Genomic DNA, 14,998 nt, shown 5'->3' on the forward strand with positions numbered 1-14,998 from the left:
TAAATTTGCCTCCAAATTGGCACAACTTTTAGCTCATCCTAGAAATGTAATCCTAGCTTGGTCCCTGTCTTACCTTTCTGTGAATATAATTTTTTTCACACTTATAAAAGGCAAACAATACTTTTTAAAAACATCAGTGTGATTTGATTTGCACGTATGCATTTGAAAAGTGTTCATGTGGTCAAATACGTTTTTAAAAAACCTGGAAACTACCAAAGTGGTCGGGGTTAGCAGGGATTTATTTTCTAGGGGGCAGCTACTCAGTAATGCTTGCAGGCAGCGTTATGTGTTGCTTTATGCGCTACCCAAGAGGTGTTTCACATTGGCTTCGGTGATAAGTTCAGGAAGTGTGGCTCTGTGTGTCTCCAAGGTAATGAAGGTCACAGTACTGACTTTATCTCCCAGACCTTTACAGGAGACATCCAGTCAGCCAAGGAAAAGCTCAGTGCATATAAGTGGAGCCGAGGTTACTGCAGGGAAGAGGCCAGAATCACCTGGAGTTTGTAGAATAAAACAAGGAGGAAACTGCTCACAGAACCCAGCAGAGTATCTGATGTGCTGCGGAAATACACACACCACTTTGAACATCACAGCACTTTTCCTACTTACAAAATGCACTACTAGAAGTGCAGTGACAATTAGTAGCGTCGCCTACAAAATCTGCTAAGGATGGCAAAGTAAGACGCGGGAGCAAGATCACGGCAAAGTTACAGAGTCAGAAGGTAACAAGTAACAAGTATCAATGATAAGGAACAAATGAATAGAAATTGGAAAGATCTGGGACAGGAGCCAAGATGGCAGAGGAGACAGACTCACAGCTCACCCTGTCCCACAAACACACCAAGAATTACACTTATAAACCCACTGAATCTCACAGAACACCAACTGAACTCTGACTGTCTCTCGCTTGAAAATACAGGAGGATTCTCACAAAATCTGATGAACAAGTTCACGCTGTACAGCACAGGGAACTATATTCTGTATCTTGTAGTAACTTAAGGTGAAAAAAGAATATGAAAACAAATATATGTATGTTCATGTATGACTGAAGCATTAAGCTGTATACCAGACACAACATTGTAAACTGACTATACTTCAATAAAAAATATATATATACAAAACAAGATTATACAGACCAAAAAAATAAGTACATCAAAGTGTTCACACAAAAAAATAAATTGGAAAGATCTACATAACAAATATTGATAAACTGGTTAATGCTTATATAAATACACACATGTACTCATACTTAAATATATTTCTCTACAAGGCATTTGCTTACTTGTATTCTCATAATGATTAAAAACAAGGGCTATGATGCAAACTGACCTGGGTTGGATTCCTTTCTTACTTTCTAGCTCTGTGACTTTTAGCAAGTTACTTGAATATTCTAAGGCTTATTGTCCTTTACAGTAAAATGTGGTGATAGAATGTTACCATATAGATTATAGCAGGGATTAAATGTGATTCAAATGTAATATAAAGCACTAGAGCCATCCCTGGGGCAAAGGAGGTTCTTAGAAAATAGTATGCATTGATATAAACAGTCATTATTAAACTTTCATAGCCCTTCACAATAGCCCTTTGCACATTGTTGTGTTTAGTAATTCCTGTACTAAACTAGAGATTCGTTAGTCCTTCTTGCCGCAGCCAGAGGGCATGTACTTCGTGTTGGCAGTCATGATAGAGCTAAAATTCAGCCTAGATTAGAGATGTCACCTGTTCATTCAGTTTCTTGCCTGGCTGGCTTCTTATCTGTTCAACTTTCAAGCTTTTTTTACTCTGGAAAATTTGTCTTCTCTGCATTAATGGCCCTAAGTGCTGTCATAAGTCAGAAGATCTGGGAGCTAAGAACAAGTAAAGAGTACTCTTATAGTCTTCAATATCCCAGGTTAATCGGAAATGAATCTACAGAGAGACGCTGCTTATTTCTGTAAATACCACCTGTCAGTCTGTGGAAGCTCAGGGGTTGTGTGTGTGTGTGTGTGTGTGTGCGTGTGTGTGTGTGTGTAAAAGGTTCCCCTGCAACCAAACATTGACAGGGTTATACTTCACTTTGATGGCTCCACTAATTTTAAGTGGTAAATGGAACCTTTCAGGAGCCATATTCCCTTTCCATTAGAAAAGCAATTTTAGCTGCTGAGATTCAGTCCCGGAAATCAGGATCCTGGGGTGTGGGGGTGGGGAGTGGAGTCCTCAAATGCATTGACTAGGGGCACTGAACTGGTGTGAAATACACCTCTGGGCCAGGAAGAGAGGGTTCACATATTCTGTCCCTGATATGATCCTCATCACGGCACCGCAGCTAATAAAATGAATAAAGTTCTGCTGAGCCCCACGTCGCACCAGGATGAATGGTTGGGGATGGAGTCCATGTATTTTATTCATTTTCTGGTAGATTCAAGGGAAGGAGGACTCAAAGTAGAGAAAAGAAGATAGGAGTGGTCAAGGTGTCCTAGAAGGACCCAGTCTCTCAAAAACACTCCCATGCTCTACTACCTGGCACTGATGCATTAGGTGGGAGGTAAGGCAGCCTCACCTTTCAGGACCCTCAGCCACATCTTAGAGTGAGTTATTTTTTTCATCAAATCAGTACTCCTCTGAGAAGGGCAGCACTGACAGAGGGGCACTTTGGCCACGGGAAGTGAACTCAGATATAAAGACTGGACTTGGGCATGCAGGGGAGGCGAGAGCAAATCCCAAAGGGGAAGTCACAAGCAGATAAATGGGCTTGGGTGCTTGATGAGGACACAGATGAGTGACTGTGTCAGGGGGTGGCTTGAAGAAGCTTTAGCAATCCCCAAACCCTTGTCATCCTACCCACCAAAGCCACCCAAACAAGCATCCAAATTAACTCCGTAGTTTCAACCCTGGTTGCAAGTTAGAATCATCTGAGAGGTTTCAAATGATACACAGGCTAATGAAGGGAGGATATGTGGGCACAGGGCCCAGGTACGGTTTTCTGGTTTATTTTTTTAAGCTCCCAGAGTGACTCCAAAGTCGAGACAGTCCACTGTCTAAGTGAACACGATGTCCATGCACTGAAAATACAGATTCAAGACCATTCTTCTCAAAGTGTCTTCCAAGCAGGTGACAGCTCCTGCCCTCCACCAATGCAGACACTCTAGCGTCAGCAATGTCGTGAACTGCCTTCTTTTCTAATATCAGAGCTAAGGTTTTGCGGATTAGTGTAGAATGTTGCCAACGCCAGTCTCTCCGCTCCAGGCAAATCTGGTCCTTTACAGAAAAACATTTGCCAGCCCTTGAAGTAAATGGCGAACATTCATCTCATCATCAAGTCTATGTGAGAGCAGCAGTTACTACTGACTGAGTATCTTCTACGAGTGGAACTCTTCCCACTGTCTCACGTACAGATCACTATGCGTATAACTCTGCATAGCAGATACTACTGTAAAATTCCAAAATTGATCTAGAATTCCTCTTCTCCCTCTACACACTGCCTCCATCTTAATCCAAGCCACCGTCACTTTTTCTCCCCAACTGTTTCAACAGCCTCTTGCCTTCAATCCAGCCCCATTCAATGTGTTCTCTACACAGTTGCCTCTACGCAGGGTGATCTTGGAAAAGCCAGAAGAGGGTTGCTTAAAGCCCATCAGCAGCTTCCATTCTTTTTGGAATAGAAGCTGGCCTCCTCCCCAAGACCTGCAAAGTCCTGCATGGTCCAGACCCGACTTCGACTCTGCTCTCATCTTCCTTGGCCCACCATGCTCAAGCCACACTGACTCCCAGTTGGAGAGCATACTGTCTTAGTCCTACCTTGCGGCCATCAAATATGCTTCTTCTGCATAGAACACTTGCCCTGACTCCCTTCAATCTTCAATGCTCGGCTGAAATATCACCGCCACAGAGAAGCCTTCCCTCTTCACCATCGAAGTAGCCACTCCATTTGTTTCCCGTTGCTCAGCCCTATTGGTTTCCTTCATCACACTTACCACACTTAGCAAGTACTTCCTGTAGAGTTACTGTTTTTGTCTGGTTCTCCCATTGGGCTGCCAGCACCTCAATGACAGGAACCTCACCTCATCTCTTAAATAGTCACCAAAGGACCCACAGTGCTATGTTCAATGTCTAGAACTTAGCCATTTCATAAGAAATAGTTCTTGGATGAACAAAGAAGTCCATTTGACAGATACCAAATAAGCTACTTAACTTGCCCGAGATCAAAGAACTGTAACAACTATCTTAGTAAACCGCCTCTCAGAGGGAAAAGGAACACTGTCCTAGGGCTTGTATAGCAATCTCTCAAAGAAAGAAAATCACACTCATCCTGAAGACCTTAAATGACCGTAATTGTCCCGACTCTCCTTTGCTTCGCACGTAACCTGCACCACAGCTGTGACCATCCGTGTGCTAAGCACATCCAGCTGGTAGCTTGAGGTTGGGAGGATTTTGCAACAGTGGAAATCCTTAAACCGTTCAGATGTGCTTGTCACGAAGTGTTTCTCCTAAGTGCTTTCTATCCCGCCCAGTGGGACGCTCCTGTGTTTTACTGAGTAGCATTCCAGCTGGGCCACTGATAAGACTTCCCTTTGGCCAAGGGGGGGCGTGACCATTCCAATCACCCAGTCTCTTCTACTGCCCTCGTGGGCACTGGAGGGAATTTCTGCCCAAGGGACCCACCGGGCGTGTCTCACCTGCACAGCTCTGCTGAGGCTCCCAGTGGACGCTGCTGCCCTCTCTCTGGCAGGCCCGGGTGTACGCCAGCAATGACTCGCAGTAACAGTTTTTATGGACTGGACATTCACACATGTCTGTCACGCAGGACCTAAGGGACCCAACAGAAAGAAGTGAACATTCAAAAACACCAAATCATCAAATAAATACCCTAAATGAGACTTGCAGAAAAGGGCGAGGTGGTGGGTGGATATCAAATCTTGACTGGCCATTAAAAGTTGCTATTTTAGGTTGGAAACTTAAAAATAGGGTAGAATTTCTGCATGAAATCTTACTGGATACCTCTGAATAATGTCCCCTTTCTTCTAGCTATAGGGTTCCTTTTCTTCTAGAGCAGGGCTGTCCGATAGAACTTTCTGTAACAATGGAAATATCCTACAACCTCCATTGTCCACAGCAGAAGCCACTGGCTATGGAGCATCTTGTGTACCCAAAGAACTGAATTTTTTATTTGACTTAATTTTAGTGAGATGTAAATAATCACATATGCCCACGTTGGAGAGGCAGCTCTTAGGATGTAGCCCCCAATTAAGGTACTGCCACTTTGTGAGTAGCTCTGATACATGAATAACAGGTTCTCCTACAATATAAGCAAAATAATGACCAACTTGATGAAAGCATAAAATCTCAGGGCTTTCTGAAGACATAAAATTAGGATTCATTTTTGCAGTATCTTAGAATCTTAGTCTTTGAGGAACTCAGAACCTCGCTCTTTAGAACATGAGGTGACCAATTCCAAATAAAGCAAAACTTTCAGGCCCCGAATGAGACTGAAAGATGAAGGAGACTGAGCCAACGTCTTTGTAGTCAAATTCAAACATGGAAATGATGGACCAGGACATAAAGAGAAGGGAAGTGTATTTAAAATACAAACTAATAAATTTTCAAACACATTGACCTCAAAGACATAATAACAACCTTACCCTGGTAGATAATATTACAGTTTACAAAGGGCTTTCATATGCAGTCTGTCACTGAGTGCTAAGTGGGACACAGCAGAGTCTCTGTTTTATAAATGAAAAGGCCATTTTACAAATGAATGGAGAGGCCCAAAATCACATTAATAAGCGACTAAAGAGTGAATTAAATCACACCCCCAAGACGAGTGCTCTTTCTGTCACACCACACCACCTTCCTCATCTTCATCTTCCAGGAAAGCTACTGCCTAGCAATTCTGACTTAACATTTTATGCGAGGGCCCCAAGAGTAATAAAATTAGACTACCCTTATTTATTTTCATATCCTGTTCAGCAGAACCTCTTCCTTACAGAATTTAATTCAAGGCTGGAAGCAGAAAAAATAATAGTCAGGATTACCAATAGCACCGATGATCTTGAAAAGTGATCAGGACACGGTCATCCAAGGCTAGTATGTCAGTATTTCCTCCTGGTGTGGGGCAGGAGTACACACTGATTACAGAGAGGGACCAGCTAGCTCTGTGTGGAAGCTGGTACACCCCCTGCTCTGAACAAGAACTAAACGACAGAAACCACGTTAAGGATCAATAGACTCACCAGGTCCCCTCAAAGTTATTACATTTCAACACTCAAGGGCACAGCCTTGGGAAATGGGAACTAACTGGAACAAAAGAGAAACAGATCTGAAACCTCAAGAGCTCTTCCATTTCATCAGATGAGGGATTATTTGATGCCCGATACTTAAGACACGCTAATCAGGACAGAGAAACTGCTCTCTCTTCTCTCTGTAATAATCAAGACTGTCTTTCCTAATACCTTCTCTACTTGCATTACGGAAAACCCGTGCAATCGTGATCACTAGCAAGCCATTTCTGATACTAGACACGCATTGTGTCTTCAAATCCATGTGGAGCTTCGAGGCTTCCAAGAAAAGCCAAATAAAGCCTGTCCTTAAAACGCCTTCTAAATGTCTGAGGGTGACGCCTCCTCAACACCGTTTCCTCTGCTGTTTCCATTTTCAGCTCAGACCGACCCACGCCCGCCGCATTCATGCTCACGCTTCACAGCAACGTTTTCGGCTGCCCCAGGTTCTACCCTCGAAGCCCGCTTATGCTTCACTTCCCCGGGTGACTCTTGTCACCCACCCTCCTTCCTGGCCCAGGGGGATGGGTCTCTCTCCCTGTACACTGTGACATGACATTGGTGGGATGGCACCTCGCAGGCCTCGTAAAATGACGGATGGTCCTTGCATGGAAAATATCTCAACAGGAGGAAACGCATCCTCTGACTGGAAAGAATGCCTAATGGAACTCTGTAAAATTGTGTGCACAGGAGACAAAACAAAATTTAATTTGTTTGAGTGAAAGGACTGTTGGTGAATGTTTTCCGTCTTCTCTCTTTACTTCTGCTGATTGTCTTATGAAGCCACGTAGACAATCTAAGATAAATTCTGGACAGCGAAACCGATTCACTGAGACTGCTGAGAAAGTGTTGTAAGTGCATATTTAATATCTGCTTTGCACACGTACCCCACCCAACCACCAGACCACTCAGCGCCCGCAGGCGTAATCAGTGATTTATCTACCCTTTCAAGCTGTGGGAGGTTTGAGCTTATTCTATTACTTGGCACTCATGAGAAACAACATTTGAGGGAAAAACATTTGTCAAAATCAGCCCTTGACTTGAAATACGTCACATATTTTTAAAGGCTTGAAAGATGTGTTTTGTCACAGAAGTTGAAACTATAAGATGTCTCTTTCCATTTATCAAGTTGATTTTTACACAAAATTGTGCCCAGGGTTGGTGAGAGAATGGAGAAGCAGACAGTCCATACTCTGCTGGCAAAAGTGTTAAACTGTTAGCTCTTACGTTGAGTATTTTGCTTAGATGAATGATCTCACTTACTCCACAAAGAACCGGATATGAGGCAGGCGTATTACTGGCCCACTTAACAGACAGGGAAACTGCAGCGTGGAGATGCTAACAGCTTGCCCAAGGTCACGTGGCTCACAAGAGATCCAGAACTACAAAACTAGGGCTATAATTCAGGGCTTTCCAATCGCAACACCCATATTCCGAATAGCATTAGATCTTTCTAGAGAGCAATTTGGCAACATTTATAAATAGCCCTAAGAAAGGTTCTTATCATTTGTTGGGGAAATTCCACACCTAAGGAAATAGTAATGCATGTGGACAGACTTTATATACAGGGGTTTTTAATCACAATGCTATTAAAATGGGGAAAAGAAAAAAATAAAGAAAAGAAAAAAATCTAAATTACCTACAATAGAAGCCTAGTTACATATATTTAGGTGATCACTATGATGAAATATTCTGCAGACATTACAATGATGTTTAGGAAATATATTTTAAAACATGAGGAAATGTGTAAGAAGGATTAATTGAAAAAGAGAAAAACTGTTTGTCTTGTGTGGCCACACACAGAAAACAAAAATACCTGAAAGTAGGTATGCCAAGACGTTCACAGCAGTCACCTCTAAGTGGTGGAACTATGGCTCTTTTTCTGTTCCTGTGTATTTTCTACAATGAACATGTCACTTTTTAAAAAAGATAAAAATCACAGTGTATTTTTTTAAGCAACAAAAAGAATAAGATAAGGAAATATTAATATTTAAATCCAGATATAGGAACTAGAATGATAAAGAATACAGAATGGGAGAAAATTAAAGTTTCTGTTTGTAGATCTTAGTTATTAAGTAATTCTCTAGCAAAAATCTTTCCTGTGTATCAGAGGCCTCCTGACATAGGCTGTGATGCGATTCACTTTGTGTCCTCAGATTTCCACCTCATTGATCTACTGATGCTGTGAACTCGACACCCAGACAGATGGAATGGATAACAGAATAATTATGCATGCTTCTGCTGGTCACAAAGGAATTTATTAGGAGAAAAATAAAACCATCTTCAAATGCCCTTCAAATTTCAGAGAGGGGCAAAACGACAGTCACTCAAATATTCAATCCGTGTTTATCACACTTAATAATTCAGTAGGAAGGAAATCTAACTCATGATGCAGCAGAGTTGAATTTTTATATGTCAATGGAAGATTGCCGTCCTTTCCTTAGTCAGTATGCACCAATACGCCACATTTATATTCGTTTTACAAAATAAGTAGCAGAATGTTATCACTTTAAGTAGTTACTGAGATTTATGGCTTTGGTTTCTCTGCTTTCGTGGCACTGTTCTGTCTGTTGTATTCTGTTGATGCTGACTTCTTGGTCAGGAACCAGCCGCCCACTGCTCCAATGGGAAAACACAAGTTGCATTGCAATTGAGCTTTTCCAGGAAAGCTCTGCTCTGCAGGTAAAGAGCACCAGCCCGTGCAATCCCTTTAAAGCACACTTTCCGTCACAGGAGCTTTTAATTAACGTATCGAGAAATGCTTTTTTGATTTATCCCCTGTGCTCTTGGCATCTTTCCCGACAGCCGAGAGGTGCAGGCAGGACTCTCATTCCGTGGGGTTTGCACAGCTGCGTGGTGCAGTGATTTGGAAAGAGAATGCCAAGAGCTACTGCAGGGTCCGTGCCGGCCAGCACTTTGTCACACACCAATGCCTCCCGTCTCTGTTTCATGTGCGTGTGCCATGTTGCAGTAAGACCCTTGGAAGCCTTTCCTCATAGAACCCAGGACAGTACTAGGATCAGAACCACCTGTGGTCCATCTGCTCCCTGAAAGACAACTTACCACAATTTATCTGCAGGGGAGCCCTCCTCAAAGGCTGCTGCCTCCTGTAAAGCTCCAAGACAGCAGCCACTAGCCACATGGAGCTATGTACGTGGAAACTGAAGTTAATTACAATTAAATAAAATTTCACGTTCAGTTTCTTAGTCGCACTAATCACATTTCAAGTGCTCAGTGGCCACCATATTGGACGGTGCAGATTTACACCAGTTCCATCACTGCAGAAAGTTCTGCTGGACGGTGGTACCAAGAACGCAGCCCCATCCATGTTAGAAAACCATTCCTGCCCTCCCCAGAGGGATTTACAGGCACAGTGAGATTAAGATCAAGCTCACGCCTGCTGCTTTACCGGGCGCCTTCTGAGGAAGTTCAGGTTTCTCGGCCTCAGATTCAAGGTTACGAAACCATCTAGGTCATCCCCTCTTCTTCCCCACTTGTTCTTTCATCCAGTGATATGGATTGTCTCATAACCCTCAGGCTTCCTTCCGCTTTCTCCTTGTCTTCTCCACTGGAAAAATCTGATGCCTATCCTTTAAGGCTCAGTTCAAATTCCTCCGTGGCATGCCCTGACTGGCCCAAGAAAAGTTAGCCCCTTCCTACTGCATCCTGTCCCCTCCACATCTTTATTCTTGCACAGACCCTTTGCATCCTAATTACCCCTTTCACTGGTTAAGGCTGAAGACTGTCTTTTACTCATCCAGGCAAGCACAGAGCCTTGAACACACAGCTCAGTAAACAGTGAATCACTGAAAGAGTGGGTGAGAATGGCCTGATGACCTTTGTACAGCTTCCACAGGGCCAGACAGTTGGACTTCGATATCTGAAGGGCGGGAATTCCATCCTTGTCCCCACTCCTGGGCCACGGCCTCACATGGTCACGGCGTGGGGCTGCAGGCCACAGCAACCTCGGAGCTAAGCTACTTCTACAGGAGCCTTTCCACTGTCATTGTCACGTTGAAATTCTTGCACTCCTCTCCTGGATCCCAGAGGATTTGGGTTTTTTAGATTTAACGAATGGTGGAAAAAAAGGAATTTGATGAGAGACTTCTGCATTAATGACACATTTGCAGAAAAGCACATATTCAATATTGTAAGAACAACCTCTAGTTCTTAGTGTTATTAAAAAGGCAAGCCTCCAATACTGCTAAAATCAAAACATCAAACACCTCTCTGCTTCCTGGCAACGGTATACCCAGTGGCATTCCTTCTGCTTTTCCTGGCACGAGGGCCACCCCTGTCAGAAGGAAGCAAGTGCTCATGACTTCGCTACCCAGACAGTTTTTGAAAGACAGATATATGAACCACTGGGAACTCTCCACATGGCTTCTGGGAGAACAGAAGGGCCAGCGGTGAGTGGCAGCAGCCAGCCCCCTCCGGGAACCAGTCAGAGTCCTGGCTTTCCTCTCTGCCACCAGGAAGGTCTCTGGCTGCTCCCGGCTCTCCGAGAGCAACAGGAGAACGGGACCAGAAGATGACTAGAAAACCATGCTGGGGTCAGGTGGCTTCCCTTGCTCCTTGTATCTGGGAAGTTCACAGATGCAAATGAAGTCATCTTAGGCTTGTCAGTGCCTCGGGATCAATGAGAAACGAGGAAGGGAAAGGATACGGGAGGCAGAATCTTGGCTGGGTGGACAGAATGTGTTTAGCTACAGAGGGACTATAATAGAAAAGAACAAATCTGACTCCACGTTAGGTCTGCTCCTTTAGCTCTAACCCTGTGCTCTGTTTCCTGGGCTTAGTCATGCCAGTTCTGCACCTTTTGTAAAAGAATGTTGCCTAAAGCCTGAAAGATACGGGAGAGCTTATTCTCAAGGCTCTGACCTTTAAAGGCATAACACTTTTCCATTCACATAGAGATAAAAAGTTGCAGAACAGAAAATTGCATTTGTCTTGTTGGAGGTTTACAGGAACATCATGACCTGACCTATGTGGAGGGGACAGCTGCAAGAACAAAGGATTCTGATACAACAACCACCCACACCCCCTCCCCTTTAGTATAAAAGAAGCCTGAATTCTGACTGGGGCAAGATGGTTTCTAGGATATTAGTCCTCCAGCTACTTGGTCTGCTGGCTTTCCAAATAAAGTCATTATTCCTTGCCCCAACACCTCGTCTCCTGATTTATTGGCCTGTTGTGCAGTGAGCAGAATAAATTTCTGTAACAACACTATTTAAAAATTCACATATAGTTTAACCGTTGAAGTTCTGCCCTGACCTCCCTGCCCTGAGTTGCATGGAAGTAACTAGAGGTAGTGGCCATGGTGAGAAGGCACATCCTCGTCACGTTATATGTGAGAAAGTAACTCGCAGCATAGCTCAGGAGTGGCCACCTCAGGTCTCCTCAGTGCTATACAGGCACCCTTAGACTTTCAAAAAAAAAAAGGGCACTCTGGCAAAAAACAGGGCCTGAAGATTCAATAATGAGAAACAGCAGGTTACTTTATTGAGTTGTTAATGAGAGTGTGGGGCAAGCCTGCAAAGCCAGCCAGCAGAGAGTCTCTGCTGCTCCCTCCAGGCCTGTCCCTGGCCAGCCACTGTTTGGCACCACTGTGGCTTAACTATCAGTGAGAATATGTGATATCAAAGAGTGGCTCACATGTTGGTTCTGGGCTGCGTGGGCTTGCCAGGACCGCACAGTAAGGCCAGGCATTTCCAGGTGAGCTTGTATGTTTCACGAACTCCATCTGAGGAGACTGGGCAGGAGAAACTGGGAGACCAGCTGCTTCTCTGGTTGTGGCTACTGAATTTATCTGCAGTCTAGCTTCACCAAAGACCCCCATCGTCCCCCCAGTACACACACACGGTAGACCTTTAGCCCACTCCTTAGTGTGAAGAGTGAGTTCTCTAAGCTGTTTGTTGCAGGCACTCAGGGAAGCACAGAGATGGGCCCCAGTTAGAAGGGAGATCACACAGATATTAAAAACCAAACTCCAAGCGATGGAAGGGCTTTCGCAGGCAGGAAGCTACTGCAATGGGATACTGAGGACTAACTCCGGGGAGGCGGGGATGTTCAGGGCTTTACAGAGTAGGAGAGACACAGGAACTGAGTCTCAAAGGATCTGTGGAATTGTGCTTGGTTAGAGGATGCGGAAAAGGAAATTCTAGGCAGAGGGAGGGGCCCAAGTAAAAGCCCAGAGTTTCCAAGTCACCAGATCTTAGGTTTGATCATCATGTGATACGACCTCCAATGTTAAAAACCAAACCAAAACCAAAAAGTCCGCACCAAGCAGTCACACAGCTGCTCCTGAAGACCTCGCTTCCTCACAGCACAACCTGGCAGGTCTCCTGTTAAGACATTTCTTTCTTTCAGGGATTCCAACCCTCATAATCTCCAACCTTAACTCTTGGGTGTGACACCTGGAGCCACACAGACTCAGTCAGTGTTCAGTGCCCACGAAGATGCTTCCATTACCCTCCGTGGTTCACTCGTCCCTCCCTCAGCCCATGTGTTTTCCTCTTCCTGCCTTCAGTGTCCTTCCCTCTGCAACCGCTCTCTTCCTGCCTTGATAAGAATAAAAATCCAACTACGAAAATAGCAGGGAAATAACCTACCTAGCCTGGTAGGTTTCGTTAATTATTCACAGGGCACCCCTTCTCCAATTGCCTGGATTCTGCTCTTGTCGTGTACACACGGCCTACTTACACACGGTTCCAATTTAAAACCTAGGGACTCTAAATTTGTGCCTAATTTAGATTCTCCAGATAATGAAAAATCTTGATTGCTTTTGTCCCCATAACACTCCCCAGGAGGCAAATGCCATGGCCTGCACGGTAGAGGCCAGTGTGGCATCGGCGTTCCAGAAATGGTCATCAGCCTCAAACACCCGTCTAAAGCCAGGGGTTGTTTTTGTGGAACAACAGGCATTTGGACACAGTTACCGCCTTGAAAGAGGAGCAGTGCCTATGACTTTCCACAGATGCCAGTTTTAACAAGAGTCCCTCACACTTGCTTTGAGCAGAGACTACACAACCATCATACGTATTCTGCAGCCTAAAATATTTTCTCCCTTGATAGGGCCATATATAAGATCATACATGGAGACTATGATTCCTAGCCCATCGTTAATACTTCTTGCGTCTGAGGGTTGGGGAAGGTGTGTGCACCATCCTGCTGTTTGTCCCATGCTCAGGGGCTATGCATTTAAAGGGTCCGAAGCCATAGACTCTACACTCCCTAATGTGGTTAGAGATACTGCTCTTGGGAAAGATGACCTCTCTGCTCTAGTATGAAACACTGGCTTCATGGAGGGAAAAGCTGATGAACAGACATATGCTGAGTTGTCACTCCTAGAAGGATAACATTATTTCAGTTTGGGCAAAGATGTCTCACAGTCAGCCAGGGAGAGAGGAAGCCTGGTCACTACCCCCCTCTAGTGGCCAAGGACTGGCGTGCCAAATAAACATAATTTGGATTCCAGCATTTACGTCTTATCCTTCACTCTTAGGGGGAGGCTGGCTGATACAACAGAACATAAAAATGGCTGCTTGTCAGAAAAATCAATCACTTTTCTCTTAAACACTTTCAATCCATCACTGTCACACTCACTGTGTAACAATCATAAGGCTTGTTGGTGGACTAAATACCTGCATGATCATAGAAGTCTGCACCCCGAGTGCCTGCCTAGGAGGGGACGATACAGGGGGTGCAGGAGGACAGGTGAGGTGGAGCATCAATGGGGAAAGCCTAAACTTTTCCACTTTTTGGGTCAAATCTCATTTCCTCTGTGCACTGGATTAAGCTTCACATACTTCTGTTTTTACAAAAACTTCCAAGTACAAAAGGGTACTAGACCTTTCACCTAAGCACGGGAGAAACATTCTCTACCACGTCTGAGGAGGTAACCCGATCAGAGACGAAGATGCCAGCACGGGGCCAATATTCATCCACGTTCCTGTCTCCCCATTAGTGAAAACGCAGGGTCCCTGCACTACCAGTATTCCATGATAGGTCTAAATATGGATTAACCCTCGGTAGTATTTGTGTTTGGAAAGATCCTCCGTGAATGAGAGACAGGGGGGCTCTTTACCCAGAGACTCTCAATATGTCTTCTCTGGGGTGAGTCGGTCTCATATTTCTCCCTGGATATAGACAAGATATACACTGTCTTTGAAACTGGTCTATTCAACTGGACAAACACTAATTGAGTGTCTGTTGTGTACAAGGCAACCCTGCCTTAGATTGGGGACATTCATGGTGTGGTGGGAGGGCAAAGCTAGACTGGGAAAGGCAGCGGGCAACAAGCAGCACAATGAAGGAGGCTGGGTCTAGGGCTCCTGTAAGTGCAGGACTGCGCTGGGGACAGGGTGCCTCCTTACATTGTGCTGCAGGGCGCCCTGTGCATCTCTGGCCCCAGGAGAGGAAAGTCTGCCCGCACAGGTGCTCCTGCAGAGCAACTATTAGAGAGTCAGAGGAGGCAGCCAGGTGAGGCAGAAAGCGCTGTGGAGTCACCACCCCAGCTGTGTCACTTTACCTGCCAGTTTACCTTGTACAGCCTCTCATAGGATTCTAGTGAAAAGTAAGGGAGGAAACAGACCATCCCACTCCTGCCATGGCCATCCCCAAAGAGGAGAAATTCACCCAGCTATGGAAATGATGGTGAGAGATCACCAAGGCAGAAACCGTGGTTCACTCATCCCAGCCCAGCTGAAGTTCAGAGTGAGGAGGGTGTGCAAGGTGGTAGGCTG

General features: G+C 44.8%; 1 protein-coding gene across 2 annotated transcripts in view; it reads right to left on the reverse strand.

Annotated features, from left to right (window-relative positions):
• The window catches only part of BMPER (BMP binding endothelial regulator), a 260,391-nt gene that overhangs the window by 7,286 nt on the left and 238,107 nt on the right, over positions 1 to 14,998 (reverse strand). For both annotated transcript variants that reach the window (XM_064487450.1, XM_010988075.3), the window contains exon 14: positions 4,656 to 4,786. In XM_064487450.1, the coding sequence (XP_064343520.1) occupies positions 4,656 to 4,786 (131 nt within the window). The remainder of the gene's footprint in view (positions 1 to 4,655; positions 4,787 to 14,998) is intronic.

The sequence above is a fragment of the Camelus dromedarius genome, chromosome 7, assembly GCF_036321535.1.
Source record: "Camelus dromedarius isolate mCamDro1 chromosome 7, mCamDro1.pat, whole genome shotgun sequence".
Lineage (NCBI taxonomy): Eukaryota > Metazoa > Chordata > Mammalia > Artiodactyla > Camelidae > Camelus > Camelus dromedarius.